Source organism: Podarcis melisellensis (genome assembly GCF_964234715.1).
Source record: "Podarcis melisellensis genome assembly, chromosome: 10".
Classification (NCBI taxonomy): domain Eukaryota; kingdom Metazoa; phylum Chordata; class Lepidosauria; order Squamata; family Lacertidae; genus Podarcis; species Podarcis melisellensis.
In genome coordinates, this window is record NC_138542.1 from 70,904,901 (window position 1) to 70,932,838 (window position 27,938).

Consider the following 27,938-nt stretch of genomic DNA (forward strand, 5'->3'; position numbering starts at 1 on the left):
CAACTTGGAACCCAAACACTGCAAACCCAGAAGTAAGTGTTCCAGTTTGTGAACTTTTTTTGGAAGCCGAATGTGCTCCATTTTGAGTGTTACACTTCCGATTTGAGTGCCACGCTTCTATTTTGAATCTGTTTTTGCTATTTATTTTGTGGTTTTGTGGCTCTTTTTGTTTTGTTTTTGTAACCGTGGGGAACCCAGTTCAGCTACAGATTGACTGATTGTGTGACTGCAGTACATTGTTTATTGCTTTCATTTTATGGATCAATGGTCTCGTTAGATAGTAAAATTCATGTTAAATCGCTGTTTTAGGGGTTGTTTTTAAAAGTCTGGAACGGATTGATCCATTTTGCATTCCTTTCTATGGGAAAGTGCACATTGGTTTTGGAACGGACTTCCGGAACGGATTAAGTTTGAGAACCAAGTTACCACTGTACTCTGAGAAGACGACTGTTAACTTCAGCCTCCTCAAGCACAGCTTGTCTAGATCGTAGCCCACATGATATGCCCACCAATTGAGTAGACCCTAGGCAGCTGATTTTGGCAGGGGCCTCTGTGATTCTTGGTCCCTCCTAGTGGCTGCCCAGTTCCTTTGGGCCATTAGTTTTATAATATGACAGATGTTCTGAGGGGCTGAAAGCTAAATTTGAATGCTCTTCATATACACCTATGAATATATGTCAAGGGTTGATTTGAGACTTTAAAATAATAATAATAATAATTGCAGGATGGAAACCCTACGTAAAGTGCAGCCTTTCTCGGTGTAATTTGCCAGCCTCGATCTTGGTAAAAATGAACCCCTGACTGACCCTTAAGAGAAAAATGTGCTCCTCTTCTCCGGCTTAAAACAAATATTCCCTCTGCCTTTTCCTGCTTCAATACATTACGTGCTGCCTTTTTAAAGGCTGCTACCTGCCCGCAAAACGTTTGAAAATCATCCAGGATTTCTCTTTGGGAACTGCAGAGAAAAATGACCATTCAGTCTGGCTGCCAGAGTCTTTTGTCTCTCTGTTTTGGTATCCTGGTATAGATTTGTACAGGGTTGTCAGCCCTTGAAAGCTCAGCCCCTGGCAGATACAGTCTTGCTGGCTATACAGAAGAAGGAATTATGTCACTGGTGAGCTCTTGGGACGTATTCTATTTTGATGATTTTTCACATCAACTTAAGATTTAGAACATGTTAGCGAGACCTACATGTAGCAGCAACAACCAAAATGGGAGATAAGTGTATGAGTTTGGACAAATACAGAAATTGGAAAACTACAGAAGCGGAAAACACACTGAGGCCGAAAGTGTCTGTATAGCAGGGCCCACATACTGGTAGATTTATTGTTGGTCTCAGTACATCATGAGTTTGCACAGAGTGAGGCGGTCTTTGGTTCACTGACCGTGTCTGTACAAGATTTTTGGTGTCCACTGTTGTGAGCCAGATCCATTTTTATTGCCCAGGTGTGAGATTCCATCTAGTAGGAATCTAGCTCAGTAAGAGATTCACACCTGTAAAAGTGTGGTGATACTTCATTTTCCTAAATTAATGTGAGCTCAAAACCTGAACTAGCAGAAGACCTGTGGCTTATGCCAACACAGCATAGATGCCCACAAAGTGACGATATCGACAACGTAAACTTTTATTTGCTCATATGGTTTTGACCAACTTTCAGTGCTTATTACTCTTCCCCTGTGTATGAATGTCCAACACATATCAGTGTTCAGTTTGTGGGTTATGGGAAACACTTGTTTTATACCCCAAAAGGAATTGCTGATGGGACCAGAGGACATGGGTCTCCCCAGTTTGTGAGGAACTTGAAAGCTTGCTTGCTATTTTCTGGCACCTCAGCTGGCCCTAATAAAAAAAATAAATACTACTCTGCTGTGGTTTTTGAACTCTCGTTTTGTGTGTTCCCAAAAGCCGAAATGTGCCCCAGCCCTATGGAGGTGTGGGGTGACTTGATAACATGGATTTTGCCCACAGTTCTAGCTTCAGCCAAAGGGGTCGTCATAGTTTACAGTATAAAACAACACACAATACCCTACTAAAAACCCAGCCGAAACATCACTCCCCATTTTGAAGTTTAGCATTAGCAAGGAGAAGCATGTTCACAGTGGAAAATTTTCTTGCAACGCTTGCAGGGGCTCCGGGTGTCTCTGTAGGAAGTATAAAAGAGAGCCTTGTAGAGACTTAACGGATTTAAAAGGAGATAAGCTTTAGCTGATTAGTCCACATTTCATCAGCTGCATGAAATGTTATCCCTGAAGCGCAGATATACATACTTTAAAAAAAAACACACACACACATGGTGGACAGCTATCTGAAGAAGTGTGCATGCACACGAAAGCTCATACCAAGAACTGACTTAGTTGGTCTTTAAGGTGCTACTGGAAGGAATTTTTTTGTTTTGATGGTGGACAGCGGTATGAAATGGGTGAGGAGCAGCCTGTGACAATGCCAGGTCAGTTGTGACCATTGAGAATAACTGGGTGGTAAATGCAACTTTGAATACATCATGCAAAAGGCTGGCCTGGATGAATCCCTAGCCGGAATTAAGATTGCCGGAAGAAATATCAACAACCTCAGATATGCAGATGACACAACCTTGATGGCAGAAAGCGAGGAGGAATTAAAGAACCTTTTAATGAGGGTGAAAGAGGAGAGCGCAAAATATGTTCTGAAGCTTAACATCAAAAAAACTAAGATGATGGCCACTGGTCCCATCACCTCCTGGCAAATAGAAGGGGAAGAAATGGAGGCAGTGAGAGATTTTACTTTCTTGGCTCCATGATCACTGCCACGAAATTAAAAGACGCCTGCTTCTTGGGAGAAAAGCAATGACAAACCTAGACAGCATCTTAAAAAGCAGAGACATCACCTTGCCGACAAAGGTCCATATAGTTCAAGCTATGGTTTTCCCAGTAGTGATGTATGGAATGAGAGCTGGACCATAAAGAAGACTGATCGCCGAAGAATGGATGCTTTTGGATTATGGTGCTGGAGGAGACTCTTGAGAGTCCCATGGACTGCAAGAAGATCCAACCTCTCCATTCTGAAGGAAATCAGCCCTGAGTGCTCACTGGAAGGACAGATCCTGAAGCTGAGGCTCCAAGACTTTGGCCACCTCATGAGAAGAGAAGACTCCCTGGAAAAGACCCTGATGTTGGGAAAGATGGAGGGCACAAGGAGAAGGGGACGACAGAGGAGGAGATGGTGGGACAGTGTTCTCGAAGCTACAAACATGAGTTTGACCAAACTGCGGGAGGCAGTGGAAGACAGAAGTGCCTGGCGTGCTCTGGTCCAGGGGGTCATGAAGAGTCGGACACGACTAAACGACTAAACAACAACAACAAAATGCAACCTTCCTAGCTTTGCAGCCCTAACTGCGCCTATAGCAGGAGAGAAAATCGCAGTCTGGAGAGAGGGAGTCCTAAATGGATATAGCATCAGACTTGCTGATACACTTGATTGCAATGCTGGAGTCTCCCTTTGTGGAAGAATTGTGACTTTTGTGTTAGTAGCAGAACGCTCCGGCTTGCTATCCTGACATCATTGCTACACAGAACTATAAAGCCCCACCAACAGTCAAAGGTATAAAGCGAGAACATAAATAGCTGGTTCCCTTATCCAGTACAGCGTATCTTGCCAGACCTAATCAGATTCAATAAATCATTCGCCGTCAATTGGATTTGCACTACTGGCTAATCAGTTCAGAATTATCTCTTTGCTACAAACCTAGCTGAGGCCTAGTTCTGAGAGTTAACTATTGCAGCTTGAATTTAACTATTGCAGAAGTAAACAATAAAATAACACAGCACTGACAAGATCATTTCTGGTGAACAAAAAACAAAACAAAACAAAATTCATCTGTTACGAAATGGAGCGGAACCCCTATTATATATCACAGCGGGGGTTGGAGAATAAGTATGAAAATATAAATGTCAGAGCATCCTTGGAATTGAAACAGGCTTGGAAGCAGCAGGATACCAAGCATGTCTACTCAAAAGTAAGTCCCATTAAGTTAAACGGGATTGCTGCCAAAGATCGTATCCGCTGCAGAAGGAGCAGTTTGGGATCTGCTTATAGATCTCTGGGATTTGCTTGTAGTTCTACCTGGGGCACTTTTCTGCACCTGGCTATAGTTGGGATGAGAGTGGCACTGTGGGTTAATCCACAGAGTGTAGGATTTGCTGATCAGAAGGTGGGCGGTTCGAATCCCCGCAACGGGGTGAGCTCCCGTTGCTCGGTCCCTGCTCCTGCCCACCTAGCAGTTCAAAAGCAAGTCAAAGTGCAAGTAGATAAATAGGTACCACTCCGGTGGGAAGGTAAATGGTGTTTCCATGCACTGCTCTGGTTCGCCAGAAGTGGCTTAGTCATGCTGGCCACATGACCCGGAAGCTGTACGCCGGCTCCCTCGGCCTGAAAGCGAGATGAGCGCCGCAACCCCAGAGTCGGCCACGACTGGACCCAATGGTCAGGGGTCCCTTTACCTTTACTATAGTTGGGGATGTTGGGAAAGATGGAGGGCACAAGGAGAAGGGGATGACAGAGGACAAGATGGTTGGACAGTGTTCTCGAAGCTACTAACATGAGTTTGACCAAACTGCGGGAGGCAGTGGAAGACAGGAGTGCCTGGCGTGCTCTGGTCCATGGGGTCACCAAGAGTCAGACACGACTAAACGACTAAACAACAACAACAATAGTTGGGGAATATTGGGGAGCTAGTAAAATAAATGCCCAAAAGTAGATCCTGTAAGCCTGAAATCTGCACACCCCTACAGGAAGGAAACCTTGTTTGTTCCATTGTTGCTATTTAATGCCATGCAGAATGCTGCCATTCCTTAAAAAGTTAAAGGGACCCCTGCCCATTAGGTCCAGTGGCGGCGCTCATCTCGCTTTACTGGCTGAGGGAGTCGGCGTCATGTGGCCAGCAGGACTAAGCCGCTTCTGGCGAACCAGAGCAGCGCACGGAAATGCTGTTTATCTTCCCGCCAGAGTACCTATTTATCTACTTGCACTTTGATGTGCTTTCAAACTGCTAGGTTGGCAGGAGCAGAGACCGAGCAACGGGAGCTCACACCGTCACGGGCATTCGAACCACTGACCTTCTGATTGGCAAGTCCTAGGCTCTGTGGTTTAACCCACAGCGCCACCTGCATACCTTAGACCAGCCATATTGCCCAGGAAATTCATAAATAACTGCCAGTAACAGAAATGGGCTTAGGATATCAGACCAGGACTAGAGAGAAGGAATGAGGATATGTTATTATTATTTATTACATTTATATAGTGCCAATCAACTGAAGATCCTAGGGCAGTTTACAAAATAAAAAACAGGATAAAATCTGCATACACGTATATCTCTGCAGAAAAAGTGGGCAGGGGAACAATGCACCTTTGTACCATGAGTTGCATTCTAGCCACGCAAAAATCAAAACGAGTTTTTATTTTATTGCAGTTTTATCATGGGTAGCTCAGTTGGTGAGACCATGGTGCTGAGAACGCCAAGGTTGCAGGTTCGATCCTCATACGGGACAGCTGCATATTCCTGCATTGCAGGGGGTTAGATGACCCTCAGGGTCCCTTCCAACTCTCAGATTCTATGACCCCCCCCAGCAGCTCAAGGTGGGGTACATGGTTCTCCCCACTCCTCATCTAGCCCCTACAACGACCCTGTCAGGTCAAGAGAGGAGTGTTCCTGCACCCACACGCCTCTCCATCCTTTATTCAGGCAAGCGAGAGAAACTATATCACAGTTTGAGGTTTCTTTCTAGCCGGGCTAAAGCACTTGAGAAGGGGGCGGAGCACAGCCAGCGAGGGGTGTGGCCTAAGAGAGAGGGTGTGGCCTAGGGGAAGGTCCCAAGGGCCACCAAGGAAGGCCTAGGGGGCCGCCTATGGCATCCGTGCCTGAAGTTCCTCACCGCTGCTGGAAAGGGTGAGAAACAACAGTGTTTATGGCCGTGTGCAGAATGCATTCCCCTCCTCACTAGAACACAGTTAATTCTTGCCTTTCCTTAACCTGATTATAGATTACTTAATTTCCATACCGCTTAATATATTTAAAATATCTCTTAAGTGGTGCAAAGAGAACTAAAGCGACTACAGACAACTTTAACAAAACATTGCATAATAATAATAATAATAATAATAATAATAAATTATTTGTACCCCAGCCAGTCTGGGCGGCTTCCAACAAAGATTTAAAATACATTAAAATGTCACACATTAAAAACTTCCCTGAAAAATAGTGTTAGGTATAAAAATGTTCGTTTTGGGGACCTTTCAGAGTGACCAACACTCCAAAACAACTGCGCCCTAAAAGCACCCACATAGGCACGCCTGCTGCGCTTGGCCCCATTCACACGTTCCTCGTACACGGGTCCCTTTGCGCGCGCAACCCACCGCGCTCCGCTCCTTTGCAGCAACTCCCTCCTCCCCGGGAAGCTTCGCGGCCCCTTCGGCCAGGTCGCGGCGGCGGCGCTCGCTCCCGCGCGTAAAAGCCGCCCTGAGGACTGGCGCCTTTAAAAAGCCAAGCGCGCGCCGAGGAAAGCGCACGCTTTGCGCAGCGAGAGAGAGGAAAGGCGGCGCTCGCTGCCCCACCGCGCCGCTTGCCTGCCTTCCTGCTTTGCTGCCCCTCCCGACCCCCCCGACCCCCAGCCCCACCTCCTCCTTGGGGCTGGACCCAGACCCACCCCCGGCACGTGCTGGACTCGCCCGGGGAAGCGGAGCTTGGAGAGGCGCCCGCGGTCAGTTGCGCGCCGGAGCGCAGCGCTGGAGGCGGTGGCGAACCCGGAGCCGGTTTGCGCGGCGATGTCGGCGGACGCGGATCACGCGCGCAGGCGGAGGCACACGCACGACAACTGCGGTGAGGGGTCGCTTATCTTCCGTGGGGAAGGGGGCGAAGTAGGGGCCGGGCAGGAGCATCTCCCCTAGAGGAGGAGGAGAAACAGCTCTTCAGATTTTTTAAATAGTTATCCTTTATTACGCATAGCTCTCCAGATTTTCATGGGGATTTTTTGGAGAGGTCTGTTTTCCAGCCCCACCCTGGGATCGAACCGGCGACCTTCTCAGGCAGAGCCAGAGCTTGCACACTGCTGGAGCGATGGCCCTCGAGTCGCAGAGCTGTGGATAATATAGAATTGGAAGGCACTCCGAAGCTCATCTAGTCCAACCCCTTGCAACGCAGGAATCTTTTGCCCAAAGTCGGGTTCGAACCCACAACCCTGAGATTAATATTGTGCACGTGTGTACGCCTATATTGCTGGTTTAGGTTTCGCAGAGCACCTTGAGAAGGTGTATAGCTTTAAAGGTGGTATAAAAATATTTTTAAAGTCATCTTCTTCTTTGGCGATCACTCGTAGCCGAGTAAGATTGTCTTCCATAAACATGGTTTTAACAATGAGTCCATAAGTGGCTGTGGAGGCCAATTCTGGATCCACACATCCTTCCACAGTGGGGACATAGGTTTCCGGGCCGGAGTTGATCACAGTGTGGATTTGCCAAGCGTGCCTTCCTCTTAGCACGTTTCTGCCTTGTGTCCTGAGTTCAAGTGTCTTCAAAGCCCATGACACCTTTGGCAAAGGCTTTTCTCCAACTGGAGCACTCGCAGGCCAGTGTTTCCCAGTTGTCGGTGTTTATACTACATTTTTTTAGATTTGCCTTAAGACAGTCTTTGAATCACTTTTGTTGACCACCAGCATTACGCTTTCCATTTTTAAGTTTGGAAGAGAGTAGTGTAATGATTCTAAATTCAGCTTTTAAAATAAATTTGCACCGTGAAGCTAGAACGAACTCCCTCTGGAGATTGTGGACTCTCCTTCCTTGGCGGTTTTAAAGTAGAGTTTGGATGGGAACCTATCATCAATGCTTTAGCCAAGATTCCTGCATTGCCCTTGTAAGGTTAGCAGATTTTTTTCTATGAACATGGAGACACTTTAAATAAATAAATAGATAGATAGTTCGGGATGTTGATGCTGCAGCGATGGCAGTGGCAGAGGGGTGGCCATCGCCTTGACCTCAACCACCACATTCCCCCTTCCTCCGAGGCTTCTGTCTCCTTTCTCCATGAGCCTGGGCAGCCCCTGAGTTGTGGGTTTTTTGGCAGTGGTGGTGTGGAAGTGATGCGCTGTGGGTCATGCATGGAAGGCGGAGAAGGAGGGCCAAGAGCGGGAGCGGCGAGGCTCGGGCAATGTGATGCCTCCCTTCCCATCAGAGCAGCCCCGATCCCATTCCTACTTGCGTGCAAGCAGGAGGGGCCAGGGATCCCTCAGCCGGGAAGCAAGACTTCACACTGCCTTTTGGAGCTGAGGGCCTCATCAAACCGAAATCCGGCCCTGCCTTTATCCCATCTTAAAATGGGGCATGCGAGTGTCAAACGATGTTCATCTCTGGGTCTCGCCGGAGAGCGAGGGTCCTCTTAAATCAGGCTTCCTCAACCTCAGCCCTCCAGATGTTTTGAGACTACAATTCCCATCATTCCTAGAATCATAGAGTTGGAAGAGACCCCCAAGGGCCATCGAGTCCAACCCCCTGCCAAGCAGGAAACACCATCAGAGCACTCCTGACATATGGTTGTCAAGCCTCTGCTTAAAGACCTCCAAAGAAGGAGACTCCACCACACTCCTTGGCAGCAAATTCCACTGTCAAACAGCTCTTACTGTCAGGAAGTTCTTCCTAATGTTTAGGTGGAATCTTCTTTCTTGTAGTTTGGATCCATTGCTCCGTGTCCGCTTCTCTGGAGCAGCAGAAAACAATCTTTCTCCCTCCTCTATGTGACATCCTTTTATATATTTGAACATGGCTATCATATCACCCCTTCACCTCCTCTTCTCCAGGCTAAACATGCCCAGCTCCCTTAGCCGTTCCTCATAAGGCATCGTTTCCAGGCCTTTGACCATTTTGGTTGCCCTCCTCTGGACACCTTCCAGTTTGTCAGTGTCCTTCTTGAACTGTGGTGCCCAGAACTGGACACAGTACTCCAGGTGAGGTCTGACCAGAGCAGAATACAGTGGCACTATTACTTCCCTTGATCTAGATGCTATACTCCTATTGATGCAGCCCAGAATTGCATTGGCTTTTTCCTGACCATTGGTCCTGCTAGCTAGGGATCATGGGAATTGTAGGCCAAAAACATTTGGAGGGCTGAGGTTGAGGAAGCCTGTCTTAAGGGATGGATTCGCAAACTAAGGCCCAGGGGCCTTCTAAATCCAGGCCGTGGACGGTCCGGGAATCAGTGTGTTTTTGCATGAATAGAATGTGTCTTTTATTTCAAATGCATCTCTGGGTTATTTGTGGGGCCTGCCTGGTTTTTTTACATGAGTAGAACTGTGTCCTTCTCTTTAAAATGCACCTCTAGGTTATTTGTGGGGCATAGGAATTCATTCATTATTTTCCCCCCAAAATATAGTCCGGCTCCCTACGAGGTCTGAGGGACAGCGGACCGGCCCCCTGCTGAAAAAGTTTGCTGACCCCTGTCTTAAGGCACTTTGTACAAAGTCCCTCACCTGCTCATAGTGGTCCGGAGGATTGAAGGGTAATTAAGATTTCAGATTTGAAATGCTGGAAAGATGAGATCACCCTGCTGCCCATTGATCCAGCCAATCGCCCTGAATTCTTGGGGATTAGCGGACCTTGGCATTTCAAAGAGGGCAAGATAAATGCATGGAGGATAACGCTATCGCTGTGGCTACTGGCCACAGGGCGTACGGCTCTGAAAAATACTATTTGCTGGGAATTCCTAGTGGGGCAAGCGAGCTGTTATGGTCAGATCCTGCCCTTTGAGGCATCTGGTTGGCTGCAGTGAGAACAGGATGCTGGCCTAGACAGGCCTGATCCAGCTTGTAGGATTCTTCTTCTGTTCTTATTTAAAACAGAGCATCCATGAGGTTTAGCTCTGTCGACAGAGCACGAGACTCTTAACTTGTGGGTTGTGGGTTCGAATCCCATATTGGGCAAAAGATTCCTGTGTCGCAGGGGGTTGGGCCAGTCTACCATTCTGTGATTCTGTATCCTGCTTCTAGAAGCCAGACACCACAGGGAATTAAGGGAGAAGTTGCATTCGTTGCTTCACAACAGCGCCCAAGTTCTTGGAGCCAAAAGCACTCGTTTTTTCCCCATCTTCCAGAGTTGCCAGATAAAATCAGGTTTTATCTTGATAGCCTTTGACCCTAAATTCTTCCATTGTCTTGTCTCCTCTTGCACCTCCTTAAAAAGAAAATTCTGGGTCACCAACAGGGCCTCTTTCACGGCCTTGGTGGATAAGATCGTGTTTGCGTTGCGATTGCGTGGGGCTCTGCACGTCTCTGCTTCAAACCCTCACTTTGCGGGGGAAGCGAGTTCCCACCCATTTTCAGCTGGAACTACAACTCATTGGGCAGAAAACTCGGAGGCTGACAGTAGGGGGGGCTAAAGCCAATGGCACCATCTACGTCCGGCATAGGCAAACTCGGCCCTCCAGATGTTTGGGGACTACAGTTCCCATCATCCCTGACCACTGGTCCTGTTAGCTAGGGACGATGGGAGTTGTAGTCCCAAAACATCTGGAGGGCCGAGTTTGCCTATGCCTGATCTATGTTGTGCATTGAAACAGCATCTTACCACTTTAAACAGCCATGGCTCTCCCCGCAAGCATTCTGGGAACGGTAGTTTTCTAAGAGTGGTTAGGAGAACCCATTTTCTCCCTCTTAGCAGAACTGAGATTTCCAGAGTGCTTTAACAACTAATCCCTCTTCCCAGGGCGCTCTGGGAATTGTAGTTCTGCGAAGGGAGTAGGGGTCTCGTGGTAACGCTCGGCAGCTTTTGAACAAACTACAGCTCCCAGGATTCCTTGGGGGAAGCCATGGCAGTGATGGGGTGATTCTTTCAATATATGGTTCAGATGGGGCCTTAGTTGTGTTCATTCATTTCAGCGCTCCTACTCCTAGTGAAAAAGGGTGGTGCTGTGGGTTAAACCACAGAGCCTAGGGCTTGTTGATCAGAAGGTCAGCGGTTCGAATCCCTGCGACGGGGTGAGCTCTTGTTGCTTCGTCCCTGCTCCTGCCAGCCTAGCATTTCAAAAGCACACCAGTGCAAGTAGATAAGTAGGTACCACTCTGGCAGGAAGGTAAAAGGCGTTTCCATGTGCTGCTCTGGTTTGCCAGAAGTGGCTTGGTCATGCCGGCCACATGACCCGGAAGCTGTACACCGGCTCCCTCGGCCAATAAAACGAGATGAGTGCCGCAACCCCAGAATCGTCCGCAACCAGACCTAATGGTCAGGGGTCCCTTTACCTTACTCCTAGTGAAACTTAGTTAAATATGACCTGATGTTTTCATTTCTGTTCCTTGGATGTGCTTTTTTATTCTCTGCACTGGCTGGCAGCAGCTGTCCTGGGTTCCAGACAAGGGTCTCTCTCCCAGACCTACCCTTTGATCGAAGCTGGGGCCTTCTGCATGTGGGGCACACACTCTGGGTCAGGAGCGAGCCCCACCCCTGCTGCAGACCAGGGATAAGGCCTTCCAGGTTGCTGTGGGACTCCCAACTCCCAGCATCCTCGTTTCACGCGGCCGATGGCCACGGATGCTGTGAGCTGTAGCGCAACCACTTCTGGAGGGTGCCATGTGGGATAGTTGCTGCTCTAGGCTTCGGGGCAGGGCTAATGCATGGATAGGCAAACTTGTTGTTGTTTAGTCATTTAGTTGTGTCCGACTCTTCGTGACCCCCTGGACCAGAGCACGCCAGGCCCTCCTGTCTTCCACTGCCTCCTGCAGTTTGGTCAAACTCATGCTGGTAGCTTTGAGAACACTGTCCCACCATCTCGTCCTCTGTCGTCCACTTCTCCTTGTGCCCTCCATCTTTCCCAACATCAGGGTCTTTTCCAGGGAGTCTTCTCTTCTCATGAGGTGGCCAAAGTCTTGGAGCCTCAGCTTCAGCATCTGTCCTTCCAGTGAGCACTCAGGGCTGATTTCCTTCAGAATGGAGAGGTTGGATATTCTTGCAGTCCATGGGACTTTCAAGAGTCTCCTCCAGCACCAGAATTCAAAAGCATCCATTCTTTGGCGATCAGCCTTCTTGATGGTCCAGCTCTCACTTCCATACATCACTACTGGGAAAACCAGAGCTTGAACTGTATAGACCTTTGTCGGCAAGGTGATGTCTTTGCTTTTAAAGATGCTGTCTAGGTAAGCAAACTAAGGCCTTCTAAATCCAGCTTGCGGACAGTCTGGGAATCAGCGTGTTTTTACATGAGTAGAATGTGTCCTTTTATTTCAAATGCATCTCTGGGTCATTTGTGGGGCATAGGAATTGGTTCATTTCCAGCCCAAAATTAGAGTCTGGCCCCCCACAAGGTCTGAGGGACAATGGACAGGCCCCCTGCTGAAAATGTTTGCTGACCCCTGAGCTAACACATTGCGTCCCTTGGTTTCCCTGTGGGGAGGTGGTGGTGATGATTCCCTCTCTTCTCCCTCCTTCCTTTGTTGATGTTCATCCCAAGACGTCTTAAGGCTCTGAGACGAGACGGTTAAGCTGCCCTTAATCTCTCAGTGGTGTCTAATTGATTGCCTTGGTGCGCATCATGTGAGCCCCACACCCTACGGCCTGCGCATAATTCTCCTCGCCATCATCTGATGCTTGCGCCGGTCCCTTGGTGTCAGGTGGCAAGTCTGTCGGCTTTCTGTGGGGCTGTGATTTCACGGCTACAAGCCTTACAGCTCCCTGGTCCTGAATGGGGCAACTGTGCCCCTGAAGGACCAGGTGTGCAGCCTGGGAGTCATTTTGGACTCACAGCTGTCCATGGAGGCGCAGGTCAGTTCTGTGTCCAGGGCAGCTGTCTACCAGCTCCATCTGGTACGCAGGATGAGACCCTCCCTGCCCGCGGACTGTCTCATCAGAGTGGTGCCTGCTCTAGTTATCTCCTGCTTGGACTACTGCAATGCGCTCTTCGTGGGGCTACCTTTGAAGGAGACCCGGAAACTACAACTAATCCAGAATGTGGCAGCTGGACTGATGACTGGGAGCAGCCGCTGAGACCATATAACACCGGTCTTGAAAGACCTACACTGGCTCCCAGTACATTTCCGAGCACAATTCAAAGTGTTGATACTGTCCTTGAAAGCTCTAAAAGGCGTTTTTTTTCCCCGAGGCTTTTTTGAGGTTAATTTGTTTTTTGTGACTGTGTGGAACCCAGTTCAGCTACTGATTGATTGTGTGACAGCAGTATATTGTTTATTGCTTTCATTTTATGGATCAGTGGTCTCGTTAGATTCATGTTAAATTGCTGTTTTAGGGGTTTGTTTTTAAAAGTCTGGAACGGATTAATCCGTTTTGCATTGCTTTCCGTGGGAAAGCGCACCTTGGTTTTGGAACGCTTTGGTTTTGGAACCGACTTCCGGAATGGATTAAGTTTGAGAACCAAGGTACCACTGTATATCTAACGTCCGAAAGGTATCTTTTTAAAGGACAGGGCCAGTCCTTCGTTGCAACCTGGGAAACTGCGATTTCCCAAAGCTCTCTGTTCTTGTGTACACACAGCAGTGCAGAGAAACATCTGTGGAGCTATTCTGATCCCTTTGGAAACAGCCTGAGGAATGTTCTGTACATAGCAGAGTGGTGTCAAATTCCTAGGGGCTCACCATATTAGCAGATTTTTAATTCCGCCCCCCCCCCCCCGAGTACTGGACCACTTTCAAGGCTGGCTGACTTACCGGCACAAGGTTATAAAGACTAGGACTAGCCACCTGAGAAATAGTTTCTCTCCAAATGCGATTTTGGTTTTAAACGCAATGTAAGGAGTCTCTATGGGAGTATATTGTAAAGTGGTACCTCGGGTTACATACGCTTCAGGTTACAGACTCCGCTAACCCAGAAATAGTGCTTCAGGTTAAGAACTTTGCTTCAGGATGAGAACAGAAATCGTGCTCCGGCGGTGCAGCGGCAGCACGAGGCCCCATTAGCTAAAGTGGTGCTTCAGGTTAAGAACAGTTTCAGGTTAAGAACGGACCTCCGGAACGAATGAAGTACTTAACCCGAGGTACCACTGTATTTTAAAAAAGGGGTATCAGAGTTTTTAGGGGGCTAACCAGGTTGGGATAGCAGGCTTATTGGTTTTGAAGGTCTTATGTATATATTTTTTTTCCAGTTTCGTTGTTCTGTATGGGACAATGACAATAAAGATTATCTCTTTTTTCCCATTTTTTTTTATTAATTTCCAAATTTTTAACAACTACAACATAACATAAAAACAAAACATATAAAAATCAAACAAACACAGAAAAATTCTTCCAATCAAAATCCAAGCTGATTTCCATTGTTAAGTGACTTCCTCAAATCTTTACTCACAGATTTTCATTAAATCTCAGTTTAGCAATTTTCCAATATTCATTTTCTAATATAATTAACTAGTTCAAATCACCCACTTCTTTTCTTTCCATCGTAGTCTCAATGACAATAAAGATTATCGTATCATATCGTATTTTTCCATGTATAAGACTAGGTTTCCCCCCTTAAAAACAATGTCAAAAATGTGGGGGCGTCTTATACACGGAGGTCATATCCCCCCCCCCATTTTCTTAAACCAGAGTCCCCCCAAAATAGGAGGCGTCTTATACATGGGGGCGTCTTATAGATGGAAAATTACGGTAACTTCCAGCGTTTATCTGACAGCCATTCTGTCTCCCCTTCCAGACTTCCCCAAAGAACTGGAGCCCAAGGCTGACCCACATCGGAGGGGGTCTCTCTGCGACCGGCACTGCGCTGCCGTCAACAACACCCATGGGGACATGGGGGACCTCCATTCGGGGTCCCACCAACTCATGCATGGCATCCTAACCCCCAGGATTCTGCCAGGTAAGGTGTGGGGGGAAAGGGGGAGCTTCCATTGTAAAAGGTAAAGGTAAAGGGACCCCTGACCATTAGGTCCAGTCGTGGCCGACTCTGGGGTTGCGGCGCTCATCTCGCTTTACTGGCCGAGGGAGCCGGCGTACAGCTTCCGGGTCATGTGGCCAGCAGGACTAAGCCGCTTCTGGCAAACCAGAGCAGTGCACGGAAACGCCGTTTACCTTCCCACCGGAGTGGTACCTATTTATCTACTTGCACTTTGACGTGCTTTCGAACTGCTAGGTTGGCAGGAGCAGGGACCGAGCAACGGGAGCTTACCCCGTCACAGGGATTCGAACCGCCAACCTTCTGATCGGTAAGCCCTGGGCTCTGTTGTGGATTTCATGCTCTTTATTCAGCTCATCGTAGTGAGGAATGGAAGTTTCCCCAAAATGTCTACTTTATATACATTATTTACGCAATGGGCCCCACGTGATTGGCTAATTCTGGGATTCTTCTGTAGGCCAATCAGGTTGTGGATTCACTTCCACTTGGAATTGGATTGGGTGGCTCCTGTGGACCAATCAGATTGCTGCATTCTGGATCCCATTGTTCTGGGACCAATCAGAATGCTGCATTCTGGATCCTATCGTTCTAGGACCAACCAGACTGCTGCATTCTGGATCCCATTGTTCTGGGACCAATCAGACTGCTGCATTCTGAATCCTATTGTTCTAGAACCAACCAGACTGCTGCATTCAGGATCCTTTTGTTCTAGGACCAATCAGACCGCTGCATTCTGGATCCTATTGTTCTAGAACCAACCAGGCTGCTGCATTCTGGATCCTTTTGTTCTAGGACCAACCAGACTGCTGCATTCTGGATCCTATTGTTCTTGGACCAATCAGGCTGCTGCATTCTGGATCCTTTTGTTCTAGGACCAACCAGACTGCTGCATTCAGGATCCTTTTTGTTCTAGGACCAATCAGACTGCTGCATTCTGGATCCTTTTGTTCTAGGTCCAATCAGACTGCTGCATTCTGGATCCTATTGTTCTAGGACCAATCAGACTGCTGCATTCTGGATCCTTTCATTCTAGGACCAATCAGGCTGCTGCATTCTGGATCCTTTTGTTCTAGGACCAACCAGACTGCTGCATTCTGGATCCTATTGTTCTAGGACCAACCAGACTGCTGCATTCAGGATCCTTTTTGTTCTAGGACCAATCAGAATGCTGCATTCTGGATCCTTTTGTTCTAGGACCAACCAGACTGCTGCATTCTGGATCCTATTGTTCTTGGACCAATCAGGCTGCTGCATTCTGGATCCTTTTGTTCTAGGACCAACCAGACTGCTGCATTCTGGATCCTTTTTGTTCTAGGACCAATCAGACTGTTGCATTCTGGATCCTATTCAACTCAGTACATAACAATACCCCTGACGTGTCCTGATGCCTCTGCCCGCTTCCTCCCTAGTGTTTTCGAACCCTTCCTGCTGCCCCCACCACTCTGAGGAAGTGCCGACATGCGATGGCTGCCTGGTCAAGACCACCCTCACCGCAGAGAACGAGGTCGAGGCGCACAAGCTCTCCAACAATTACAAGGTGTGTTCCTGGCAGGGAGAGGAGGGCGGGCGATGGCAGACGGAGCCTGATTTGCCCATTTAGATTCCTGGGAATGGAGTTGAGAGATTCCCTAACCTGGGGAGAAAACAGCAAAGACCTGGTGAAGAGAGCACAGCATATTTTCTGAGAATCCTCCAGGAAAACAATCTCTCAAAGGACCTGTTGATGGCATTTTACCATTGTACTGTGGAGAGTGTATTAACTTAGGGTCTGTGTGTGTGGTTTGGGAGTTGCACGGTCGGGGAAAAAACAATGCTGTCCAGGGTTGTAAAGACTGCGGAGAGAATAATTGGGTGCACTCTTCCCACCTTGGATCAAATCTATGCTTCTAGGTGTCATAAGAAAGCTGCAGAGATAGCGCAGGATAGTTCGCACCCCAGAAATTATCTCTTTCAGCTTCTGCCTTCTGGAAGAAGGTCCAGGGTTATAAAGACTAGGACTAGCCGCCTGAGAAACAGTTTCTACCCAAATGCGATTTTGGTTTTAAACACAGTGTAAGGTAGTCTCTATGGGAGTATATTGTATTTAATTATGGGGTATCAGAGTTTCGTAGGGGGTTAACCAGGCTGGGATAGCAGGCTTGTTGGTTTTTGAATGTCTTAGGTAGATTTTTCAATTTCGCTGTTCTGTATGGGACAATGACAATAAAGATTATTGTATGGTATCAATTTTCGTATTGTAGAGCCGGCACAACCGTGAGGTGAGGCGAGGCGGTTGCCTCAGGCAGCAGATCCAGTGTGGCATTTTTTGTTTTGGCTCCAGCGGCAAAACGTCCTTGCTGCCATCGTTGCTGTCCGATCCCGCAGGCTCTTCTTATTCAATTATTTCTCAAAATATACACACTGCTTGGTTGCAAACAGCAACAGCAATCCTCAAAGTGGTTTGCAAAAAGATCAAGCAGGAAGGTTGAGGGAAAATGGCAACAGCATAATAAGAATAATAATTTTATTATTTATAGCCCTGCCCATCTGGCTGGGTTTCCCCAGGCACTCTGGACAGCTTACAGCACATATAAAAAATGTTAAAACTGCAAGCATTAAAAACTTTCCGATACAGGGCTGCCTTCAGATGTCTACTAAAAGTCAGATACAGTGGTACTTCAGGATGTGAACAGGATCCATTCTGGAGCCCCATTCACATCCTGAATAGAACGTAAGACGCGTCTGCGGGTCATGTTTTGCAGCTTCCATGCATGCGCGGGACGTCATTTTGAGCGTCTGTGCATGCTCGAGCAGCAAAACCTGGAAGCAACGCACTCTGTTACGTCCGGGTTGCCGCAGAGCGTAACTTGAAAATGCTCAACCTGAAGCACATTCAACCCGAGGTATGACTGTAGTTGTTTATTTCCTTGACATCTGGTGGGAGGGCGTTCCACAGGGCGGGTGCCATCACCAAGAAGGCCCTCTTTCTGGTTCCCTGAAACCTCACTTCTCGCAGGGAGGGAACCGCCAGACGGCCCTTGGCCTGGACCTCAGTGTCCGGGCTGAATGATGGGGGTGGAGACGCTCCTTCAGATATACTGGACTGAGGCCGTTTAGGGCTTTAGAGGTCAGCACCAACACTTTGAATTGTGCTCGGAAACGTACTGGGAGCCAATGTAGGTCTTTCGGGACCAGTGTTATATGGTCTCGGCTGCCACTCCCAGTCCCCAGTCTAGTTGCCGCATTCTGGATTAGTTGTAGTTTCCAGGTCACCTTCAAAGGTAGCCTCACAAAGAGCACATTGCAGTGGTCCAAGCAAGAGATAACCAGAGCATGCACCACTCTGGCGAGACAGGTGGGGTCTCAGCCTACTTACCACATGGAGCTGCTAGACAAACACGGACTAAAATGACCTCAACCTTTCTGCGCAGCGGGGTAGGTTTTTGGTTTTCTGTTCTTTCCTGTAGGCCCCACCCAAGTCTGCTGAGTGGTCCAGGGTCCAGTTTGAGTACATTGAGAATAATGGGGTGCAATTTAAGAAAGGCGAAAGCTGAGGGGGACTAGAGACCCAGATAATTGAGTTTTTGGATTCTGTAGGTCAGCAGTGGGGAACCAGCTCATGTACCTGGTAACTTTGAGGCTGGATTACTGCAATGCGCTCTATGTGGGGCTGCCCTTGGGTCTGGTTCAGACGCTCCAGCTGGCGCAGAATGCTGCGTCCAAAGTGCTGACAGGAGCTTCTGGTTGAGAACAGCTGACACGGTTGTTAAAACAGCTGCATTGACTGACCATCTGCTACCCAGCTGGAGTCAAGGTTCATGTATTAATTCAGGGACTGCCAGAACCCTTATATTATCTGCAGGAGTGTCTTGGGTTATTCCCCTACATTGGTGAGGCTCGTTTGACAACAGCAACAACAACCCGAGCCTTTAGTGCCACTGGCTCGGCCCTGTGGAACTCTCTGCCACTGGAGATTAGCATACGCCGTCTGTGCCGACTTTTAAACGCCCGCTGAACCTTTTCTGTTTCTCAAGGCCTACGTAGGCAATTAAGAGCGCGCACACCGCAGTCATCTTACTGCTGTTTGCTTCTGCTTTTAACTTGCTTTTAATCTTTTACGCTGTCGTAAACAACGGTGATATATTTCTCTGATACGGTGGTACATAAATATTTTTTATAAATAAATAAATGAGTTTGCGGGGATGGGGGGAGCAGGTTAGTTTCCCTCACTTGCCTCATATCTTGGGTTCTACAAATGCTAGAAACTTATCTCTTTATTTGAAAAAAAATAAGCCGGGGTTCTCGAGATCACAATTCATCAACCAGGGGGCAGTATCTCCCTTTGCCTTCCTGCAGACATTCATGGGAACATCACATTCATGGGAACAGCCATGGCTTCCCTGCTCAAGAGTCCCAGAAATTGTAGTTTGACAACCTAGAACCTCTGTCCTAGAACTTTGGTTCCCAAAAAGGGCTTGGTGATGCAACGTAGCTTTAAAAAGTAAAGGTAAAGGGACCCCTGACCATTAGGTCCAGTCGTGACCAACTCTGGGGTTGCGGCGCTCATCTCGCTTTACTGGCCGAGGGAGCTGGCGTACAGCTTCCGGGTCATGTGGCCAGCAGGACTAAGCCGCTTCTGGCGAACCAGAGCAGCGCACGGAAACGCCGTTTACCTTCCTGCCGGAGTGGTACCTATTTATCTACTTGCACTTTGACGTGCTTTTGAACTTCTAGGTTGGCAGGAGCAGGGACCGAGCAACGGGAGCTCACCCCATTGCGGGGATTCGAACCGCTGACCTTCTGATCGGCAAGTCCTAGGCTGAGTGGTTTAGCCCACAGCGCCACCCGCATCCCTAACGGAGCTTTAAGTAGCTTTAATAGATGTCCCTGTAACAGACGACCTCTTTCTCTCTCCTGCAGTTTGGCTTTAAGAAATGGAAGAGCCACGTGACAGCCAGACCCTGGGAAGACCGCTCGGAAATCGTGAAGGAGCTGTACTCTGACCTGAACATAATTAAAAGCCCTGCAGGTAAAAAATAGAAATAAATACCCGGTTAGTTTCCTACTGCTGTTCTTGCCTAACAATCACCTGGTCATAAACATCAGGACGGGCTTGTATTTTTTAAGAGGCCAAACCTCCTGAATCTTGCGGAAGGACAGACTTGTTTGATGAAACCTTTACCCCACTTTATCCATTAAACGCCCCCATTAAAAAAAAAAAGTGGAAAAAGTGCATATACAACTCTATTGAAAGATCTCAAATACTAGTAGAATTGTGAAGTTACAACAACAAGAACAATAATATTTATACACCGCTCATCTGGCTAGGTTTCCCCAGCCACTCTGGGTGGCTTCCAGCAAAATATTAAAATACAATAATTCATCAAATATTAAAAGCTTCCCTAAACAGAACAGGCTTCAGATGTCTTCTAAAAGTCAGATAGTTGTTTATTTCCTTGACATCTGATTGGAGGGCGTTCCACAGGGCAGGCGCCACCACCGAGAAGGCCCTCTGGCTGGTTCCCTGCAGCCTCACTTCTCGTAGGGAGGGAACCGCCAGAAGGCCCTCGGCGCTGGACCTCAGTGTCTGGGCTGAACGATGGGGGTGGAGACGCTTCTTCAGGTCTACTGGGTCGAGACCGTTTAGGGCTTTCAAGGTCAGCACCAACACTTTGAATTGTCCTTGCAACGTACTGTGAGCTAATGTAGGTCTTTCAGGAATGGTGTTATGTGGTCTCAGCGACCGCTCCCAGCCACCAGTCTAGCTGCCGCATTCTGGATTAATTGTAGTTTCTGGGTCACCTTCAAAGGTAGCCCCATGTAGAGCGCATTGCAGTAGTCCAAGCGGGAGATAACTAGAGCATGCACCACTCTGGTGAGACGGTCTGTGGGCAGGGAGGGTCTCATCCTGCATACCAAATGGAGCTGGTAGACAGCTGCCCTGGACACAGAATTAACCTGTGCCTCCATGGACAGCTGTGAGTCCAAAGATCATCCACTCTGCCCCTCTGCCAATGCAGAGAATCCACGGCTACAGCTTCCCTCATAGGTTGGCTGTCCAGCCTTCTTCAAAACCTTGACTGATGAAGAGTCCACCTCGTTCCAAGGCAACCTCTTCCACCAAACTGCTAGGAAGCTCTTCCTAGTTCTTAGTTGAAATCCTCAAACATGAGTTAGGCATCGGGCAAATGTTATCTGGAGAGTTTTAATTATTTGAGGGCCAGCACTGGAAAATTCCACTGCCCTGTAGCAACCCAAAAAGGTCTCTACCTACACTGACAAACTGGAACGTGTCCAGAGGAGGGCAACCAAAATGGTCAAAGGCCTGGAAACGATGCCTTATGAGGAACGGCTAAGGGAGCTGGGCATGTTTAGCCTGGAGAAGAGGAGGTGAAGGGGTGATATGATAGCCATGTTCAAATATATAAAAGGATGTCACATAGAGGAGGGAGAAAGGTTGTTTTCTGCTGCTCCAGAGAAGCGGACACGGAGCAATGGATCCAAACTACAAGAAAGAAGATTCCACCCAAACATTAGGAAGAACGTCCTGACAGTAAGAGCTGTTTGACAGTGGAATTTGCTGCCAAGGAGTGTGGTGGAGTCTCCTTCTTTGGAGGTCTTTAAGCAGAGGCTTGACAACCATATGTCAGGAGTGCTCTGATGGTGTTTCCTGCTTGGCAGGGGGTTGGACTCGATGGCCCTTGGGGTCTCTTCCAACTCTAGGATTCTATGATTCTACATCATATAGTTAAAAGTAGTATCCTACAACTTTAAAAAGTCATGGTTTCCCCGAAAAAACCCAGGGAACTGTTCGTTCTGAGAGTTGCCTTGAAGACCCTATTCTGCCCACAGAATTACAATTGCTGTAATAACAGATATGACAAATATGAGAAAGTATTTCACCAATATTAGTCTAAGTGGTATATAGCTCAAGTAATCTCTTTTTTCAAAAAACAAAACAAAGCACACACAGAGATGAATACTTACAGAGATTTACCAAAGAATCAGACTCTCAGAGACAAATAATGAACGACCCTGTAATTATGTGATGCCATCAAAAAGCTAAGAAATGAAAGGTACTGGGCTAGAAGGACTGTTGGCTTCTTACATCAAGTCTTTTGAAGATGTACTTTTACAACCCTTTCAATGGACAATGAACAATATTTTACAGAGCAGTAAGATTCCAGATAGAGAGAGGCCAACATGCAGCCACTGGGAGAGATCATCAGGGTGTTTGGGCTGGGTGTTCATCAGTATGCAGATGATACCCAGCTCTACCTCTCTTTAAATCAGAACCAGTGAAGGTCCTGTGTGAGTGCCTGGAGGCGGTTGGAGGATGGATGGCGGCTAACAGATTGAGGTTGAATCCTGACAAGACAGAAGTACTGTTCTTGGGGGACAGGAGGCGGGCAGGTGTGGAGGACTCCCTGGTCCTGAATGGGGTAACTGTACCCCTGAAGGACCAGGTGCGCAGCCTGGGAGTCATTTTGGACTCACAGCTGTCCATAGAGGCGCAGGTCAACTTTGTGTCCAGGACAGCTGTCTCCCACCTCCACCTGGTACGCAGGATGAGACCCTACCTGCCTGCAGACTGTCTCGCCAGGGTGATGTATGCTCTGGCTATCTCCCGCTTGGACTACTGCAATGCTCTCTATGTGGGGCTACCTTCTCGGTAGCAGCGCCCGTCCTGTGGAACTCCCTCCCACCAGATGTCAAAGAGAACAACAACTACCAGAGTTTTAGCAGACATCTGAAGGCAGCCCTGTTTAGGGAAGCTTTTAATGTTTGATGTATTACAGTATTTTAATAACTTTTTGGAAGCCGCCCAGAGTGGCTGGGGAAGCCCAGCCAGATGGGTGGGATATAAATAATAAATTATTATTATATTATTATAATTATTATTACACTTATACCTATAGAAGCTCAGGACTTGACTTTGGTGAAAAACCATCGACCAATTTCCTTACTGAACAATGATTATAAGTTACTTACATCAGTTTTGTCAGAAAGGTTAAAAAAGATTTTGCAGGATTCAATTCATCATGATCACTGTGAATTCCTGCCTAAAAGACAGTTAAGAGATAATGTCAGAAATATATTAGATACTTTGGAATAATTATTATTATTATTATTATTATTATTATTATTATTTATTATGTATACCCCGCCCATCTGGCTGAGTTTCCCCAGCCACTCTGGGCGGCTCCCAATCAACTGTTAAAAACAGTACAGCGTTAAATATTAAAAACTTCCCTGAACAGGGCTGCCTTCAGATGTCTTTTAAAGATAGGATAGCTGCTTATTTCCTTCACATCTGGTGGGAGGGCGTTCCACAGGGTGGGTGCCACTACCGAAAAGGCCCTCTGTCTGGTTCCCTGTAACCTCACTTCACGCAGGGAGGGAACCGCCCGAAGGCCTTCGGTGCTGGATCTCAGTGTCCAGGCTGAACAATGGGGGTGGAGACGCTCCTTCAGGTATATCTGAATTGCCACCAGAAACGAGCTGCTTTGATTTTTTTGGATGCAGAAAAAGCCTTTGACAAGGTGAATTGGGTATTTTTGTTTAAAGCACTGCAAGAAACAAACTTTGGAGATAACTTTATTAAATGGGTAAAAATGATTTACAAATCAGACAGCCCAGATATTTGTTAATGGGAAATTGACAAAACCCTGTGAGATAACAGAAGGGGACAAAGCAAAAGTGTCCATTGACCCCATTAGCTTTCATTCTGGTCTTGCTTAGAGATATTAGACAAAATGTGAGAATTATGGGAATAAAGATTGAAAAAGAAAGTTATGAGCCTTTGCTGATGACCTGATATTAGTTCTGGGAAATTTGCTGCAGTGAGTGGAGATTGTTATGAACAAAGTAAATGATTTTGGTATGTTAGCAGGCTTTAAGATTAATGACCAGAAAACAGAAATATTAACAAAGAATATGACAACAGAAGATCAGAACGTTTTGATGGAGAAAACAGGGTTTCCAAATCACAAAGAATTAAAATACTATGACAAGTACGAATTGTATGTTGTTTCAAAATAGCTATGTTAAGACACAGGCCGAAATAAAAAAAAGAGACGTCAAGATGGGAGATGCTAAAATTATCATTGTTGGGTAGAATCTCAGTGATAAAGATGAATGTTCTGCCTAGAATGACGTTTTTATTTCAAATACCGTATTTTTTGCTCTATAAGACTCACTTTTTCCCTCCTAAAAGGTAAGGGGAAATGTGTGTGCGTCTTATGGAGCAAATGCAGGCTGCGCAGCTATCCCAGAAGCGAGAAGAGCAAGAGGGATTGCAGCTTTCACTGCGCAGCGATCCCTCTTGCTGTTCTGGCTTCTGAGATTCAGAATATTTTTTTTCTTGTTTTCCTCCACCAAAAACTAGGTGCGTCTTGTGGTCTGGTGCGTCTTATAGAGCGAAAAATACGGTAGTTCCTTTTTCGACTAATGATTCACCGTTTCAACAATGACAAAAAGATTTATCTAAAATTCTATGGCAGAGGGGGATGACTGAGAGTCAAAATAAAAGCATTGCAGGATTCAAAGTCAAAACTGATGTGAATTTCAAAAACCATCTGATTAAGAATTTGGAACAGATATGAACCTCAATTATGTCCAAAGACACACGAGTGGATTTCACCACAAGAAGATTTTCGTGGAAAAGAGGAGGTTGCCAAAGAGAAACCACTAACTTATCAAGAGTTATTAGAGTGGAGTCAAGAAGGTCGTAAAATTAAAACAAAGGGAATGTTAACAGTGGAAGGTTATCGTTCCCAGCGGTTTTCTCATTTACGACTAGCGAGAGAGATTTAAGTTGGATAAAAAGACTTTTTGGTTAAGGTCCCCTCCTCTCTCCTGCGCGTCCTTGAGGCCTTAACCTCCAAGGTCCTCTGTGTCTAAAGGAAGGGGACGTGGGAAATGCGAGTCTGCGATAGACTTTGTGTGTTTTAAAAAGCGAATCTTCTACCTAGGCTCTATGCTGACATGTGGAAACCTTTTCTACCTCCTCTGTTTCGGATGGTGGCTGTCCTTGCTCTACGTCCTGGTCTCCGTCCTGATGTTCCTCACCATCCTGGGGGTGCCCTACGGTGAGTTCAGGGGCCTTAGCATAGAATCGTAAAATTGGGACCCCAGGGTCATCTAGTCCAACCCCAGGAATCTCAGAGCATACGAAAAGCAGTTGTTACTGCGCTCATGTTCAAGATCCAGTTTCGGGGAGGAGGGAGGGACTGAAGAGGCAAAAACAATGGATGAGTGGAAGATTCGGGACAGGTATGTTTGTAAGAACTCGATCGTTTAGTGTGGTAGCGTTTGGACTTTGGAACTACCTGCCAGTTGATACAAAGCAGGCACATATGTTGGATGTTGATGTCTGTTTTAACCGGTTTGAATATTTTAACATTTTGGCCAATAATTGTACAGTGGTACCTCTCGTTGCGGACACGATCTGTTCCGGGGTGCCGTTCGCACCCCGAAAAGTCCGCAACTAGAGTGGCGCTTCTGCGCAAGCGCGGAGCACAATTGAGCACTTCTGCGCATGTGCAAAGTGCACAGAACTTCCGGGTTTGCCGCGTTCGCAAGCCGAAAAGACGCAACGTGAACCTAACGCAACACGAGGCATGACTGTATTCTTTTATTCTTTTTCTAAACCGCTTCGAGGGGTTTTTTAATTTTAAAAAATAGCAATCAAGAAGTGCATACATTTTATGAAATAGGTAATTTTTTAAAAAAGGAAATCTGCCCCAGAAAGCCAGAGCTAATGTAACTAGTAGCCTAATTTTCGCCTTAGTGGCTGGGAATAGTCAGGCTAACCTAATGTGATGTAGCTGATTTTTCTGTGAGGAAAAGCCTGAGACTTTCATATACCACGCCCATTATCCCAGATGGGATCTTGCCAGTGGCGGCTAGTGGCTGTTGGGAGTCGTAGTATGCAAGGCAGAGCGCCCGGTCAGGGACAGATCTACTGTGAAACAAATCAAGCTGAACTGTCTGGTCGACCCAATTTGAATCACACGACTCAAACGGATTAATTTCTGGTGGTATAAATTCTGACAATCCCGGAGTATGAGATTGTCGGAATATTTTGTAAAACGTGCTTTGCGTAGTAGGTGTTTCAGCTGAAAGATTCTATCGACTGTGGTCTTTTCTCGGTTTCATTTCATCTTTCTAGGATGCATCCTGCATGTCTAGAACATTCCCCACATTTTCATCCCACCAACATAACTCAAAAACTATAAATCACAGGACGTTTTTATTCAACCCAGTGACTTCGGCACATGGGATAATTCAGTACAGTGGATGCTTGGGTTGCGAACGTGATCCGTGCGGGAGGCACGTTCGCAACCCGCAGCGCACGTGTGGGTTGCGATTCAGCGCTTCTGCACATGCGCAAAGCATGATTTAGCGCTTATGCGCATGCGCAAGCGCCAAAACCGGGAAGTAACCCGTTCCAGTACTTCCGGATTTGGTGCCGTGCGCAACCCGAAATCGCGCAACCGAAGCGTCTGTAACCCGAGGTATGAATGTACAACCATTTTAATTAAAATCTGAGATGTAGTTGTTAATTTTTTGAAAAATAAACGTGCCGATCCCTTGTGGGGCAACCCCAGTGAAGAAGGTCAAAGAGTTGCCCAGACCACGTTGCTGGTGAGAAGGGGGGCGGGTCATGACAGTTGGAGCTCCAGGGCCCAGTGGCGTAGCGTGGGTTGTCAGCACCCGGGGCAAGGCAAGTAATTTGTGCCCCCTAACCCGTGGATTTGCGCCCCCTAACCCTAACCCAGATGTTGTGCCCGGTGCGGCCGGCCCCCCCTGCAACCCCACACTACGCCACTGCCAGGGCCCCCCCAAAAAACTTAGAATAATAGGCGGAGCCAGCAAATTCTGATTTTTGTCCCTGTCCTCTTCCTTGACGAGTTCTGCAAGGGGCAACCCTGAGATTTAAGGAGAAGAGGGAGATAGCAACAAGAACCACCCCCTGGGCTGGTTTAAATTAAGAAGGAAGTGGGGGGCAGGGGGGGTGCTGGCTGAAGGCAGAGGACCGAGGTTGCTGGCGCAGTGCCCTATTTGCCTAATGGATCTTGCCCCAGCCTACAGAAAGGGGTAGCTTCGGCTGGGGAGGGCGGGATATAAATAAAATTTATTATTTATTATTCTTCTTCTTATTCTTCTTATTATTATTACTTATTTGCTCCGGGACCTCACCCGTCTTTCTCCCCTCCGCAGGTAAGCTGTGTTGGAAACTTGCGGGATATTTCCTCTGGCCGTTTGGGAAAGTCATTCAAAAGGTAGGAGACCCAAACGGAAGCTGGCAGCCGTCTGTCCAGGACACAGCCTGCAGCCGTTGATTTTTGCAGAACAGTGACTTCGGGCGTTTTTGAGAGATGCCGGCCAAAAATGGCGGCTGAGGAAGCTGCGTGACTTTAGGGCAGAGGGAGGGAATAAGGGGGTCGTGGTTTGTGAGGTGAAACCTGCCTGCTCCTCTGGGGTGGGGGGTGATTTCGGTCCTCACCTTACGGTCACTTCTGGAAATAATATGCAGGCCAAAACACAGCTGGCCTTTGAATAATAATAATAATAATAATAATAATAATAATAATAATTTATTATTTATACCCACCCATCTGGCTGAGTTTCCCCAGCCACTCTGGGCGGCTTCCAATCAAGTGTTAAAAACAATACAGCATTAAATATTAAAAACTTCCCTCAACAGGGCTGCCTTCAGATGTCTTTTAAAAAGAAGATAGCTGCTTATTTCCTTCACATCTGAAGGGAGGGCTTTCCACAGGGAGGTGCCACCACCGCGAAGGCCCTCTGTCTGGTTCCCTGTAACCTCACTTCTCGCAATGAGGGAACTGCCAGAAGGCCCTCAGTTCTGGACCTCAGTGTCCGGGCTGAATGATGGGGGTGGAGACGCTCCTTCAGGTATACAGGACTGAGGCCATTTGAAATGATGTTCACTTCTCCGAATTCTGTACTGCTGTTTAAAAAATTGCTTAGCCATGTGAAGATAGCAGTGCGAAAATACATTGGGGGGGTGGGAGAGAATTGCTTGCAAAAATACCGTATGTTCCGGCGTACAAGACGACTTTTTAGCCCTGGAAAATCACCCCAA

At 47.3% G+C, this 27,938-nt stretch overlaps 1 protein-coding gene across 1 annotated transcript in view; it reads left to right on the top strand.

The window, feature by feature from the left end:
- Positions 1-6,728: 6,728 nt before the first annotated feature.
- Positions 6,729-27,938, top strand: part of LOC309378599 (uncharacterized protein) — a 46,715-nt gene continuing 25,505 nt past the window's right edge. Inside the window, exons 1-6 of the mRNA XM_081926965.1 lie at positions 6,729-6,851; positions 14,648-14,809; positions 16,255-16,382; positions 19,745-19,853; positions 24,799-24,915; positions 27,050-27,111. Coding sequence (XP_081783091.1) covers positions 6,797-6,851; positions 14,648-14,809; positions 16,255-16,382; positions 19,745-19,853; positions 24,799-24,915; positions 27,050-27,111 — 633 coding nt within the window. The 5' untranslated portion in view covers positions 6,729-6,796. The remainder of the gene's footprint in view (positions 6,852-14,647; positions 14,810-16,254; positions 16,383-19,744; positions 19,854-24,798; positions 24,916-27,049; positions 27,112-27,938) is intronic.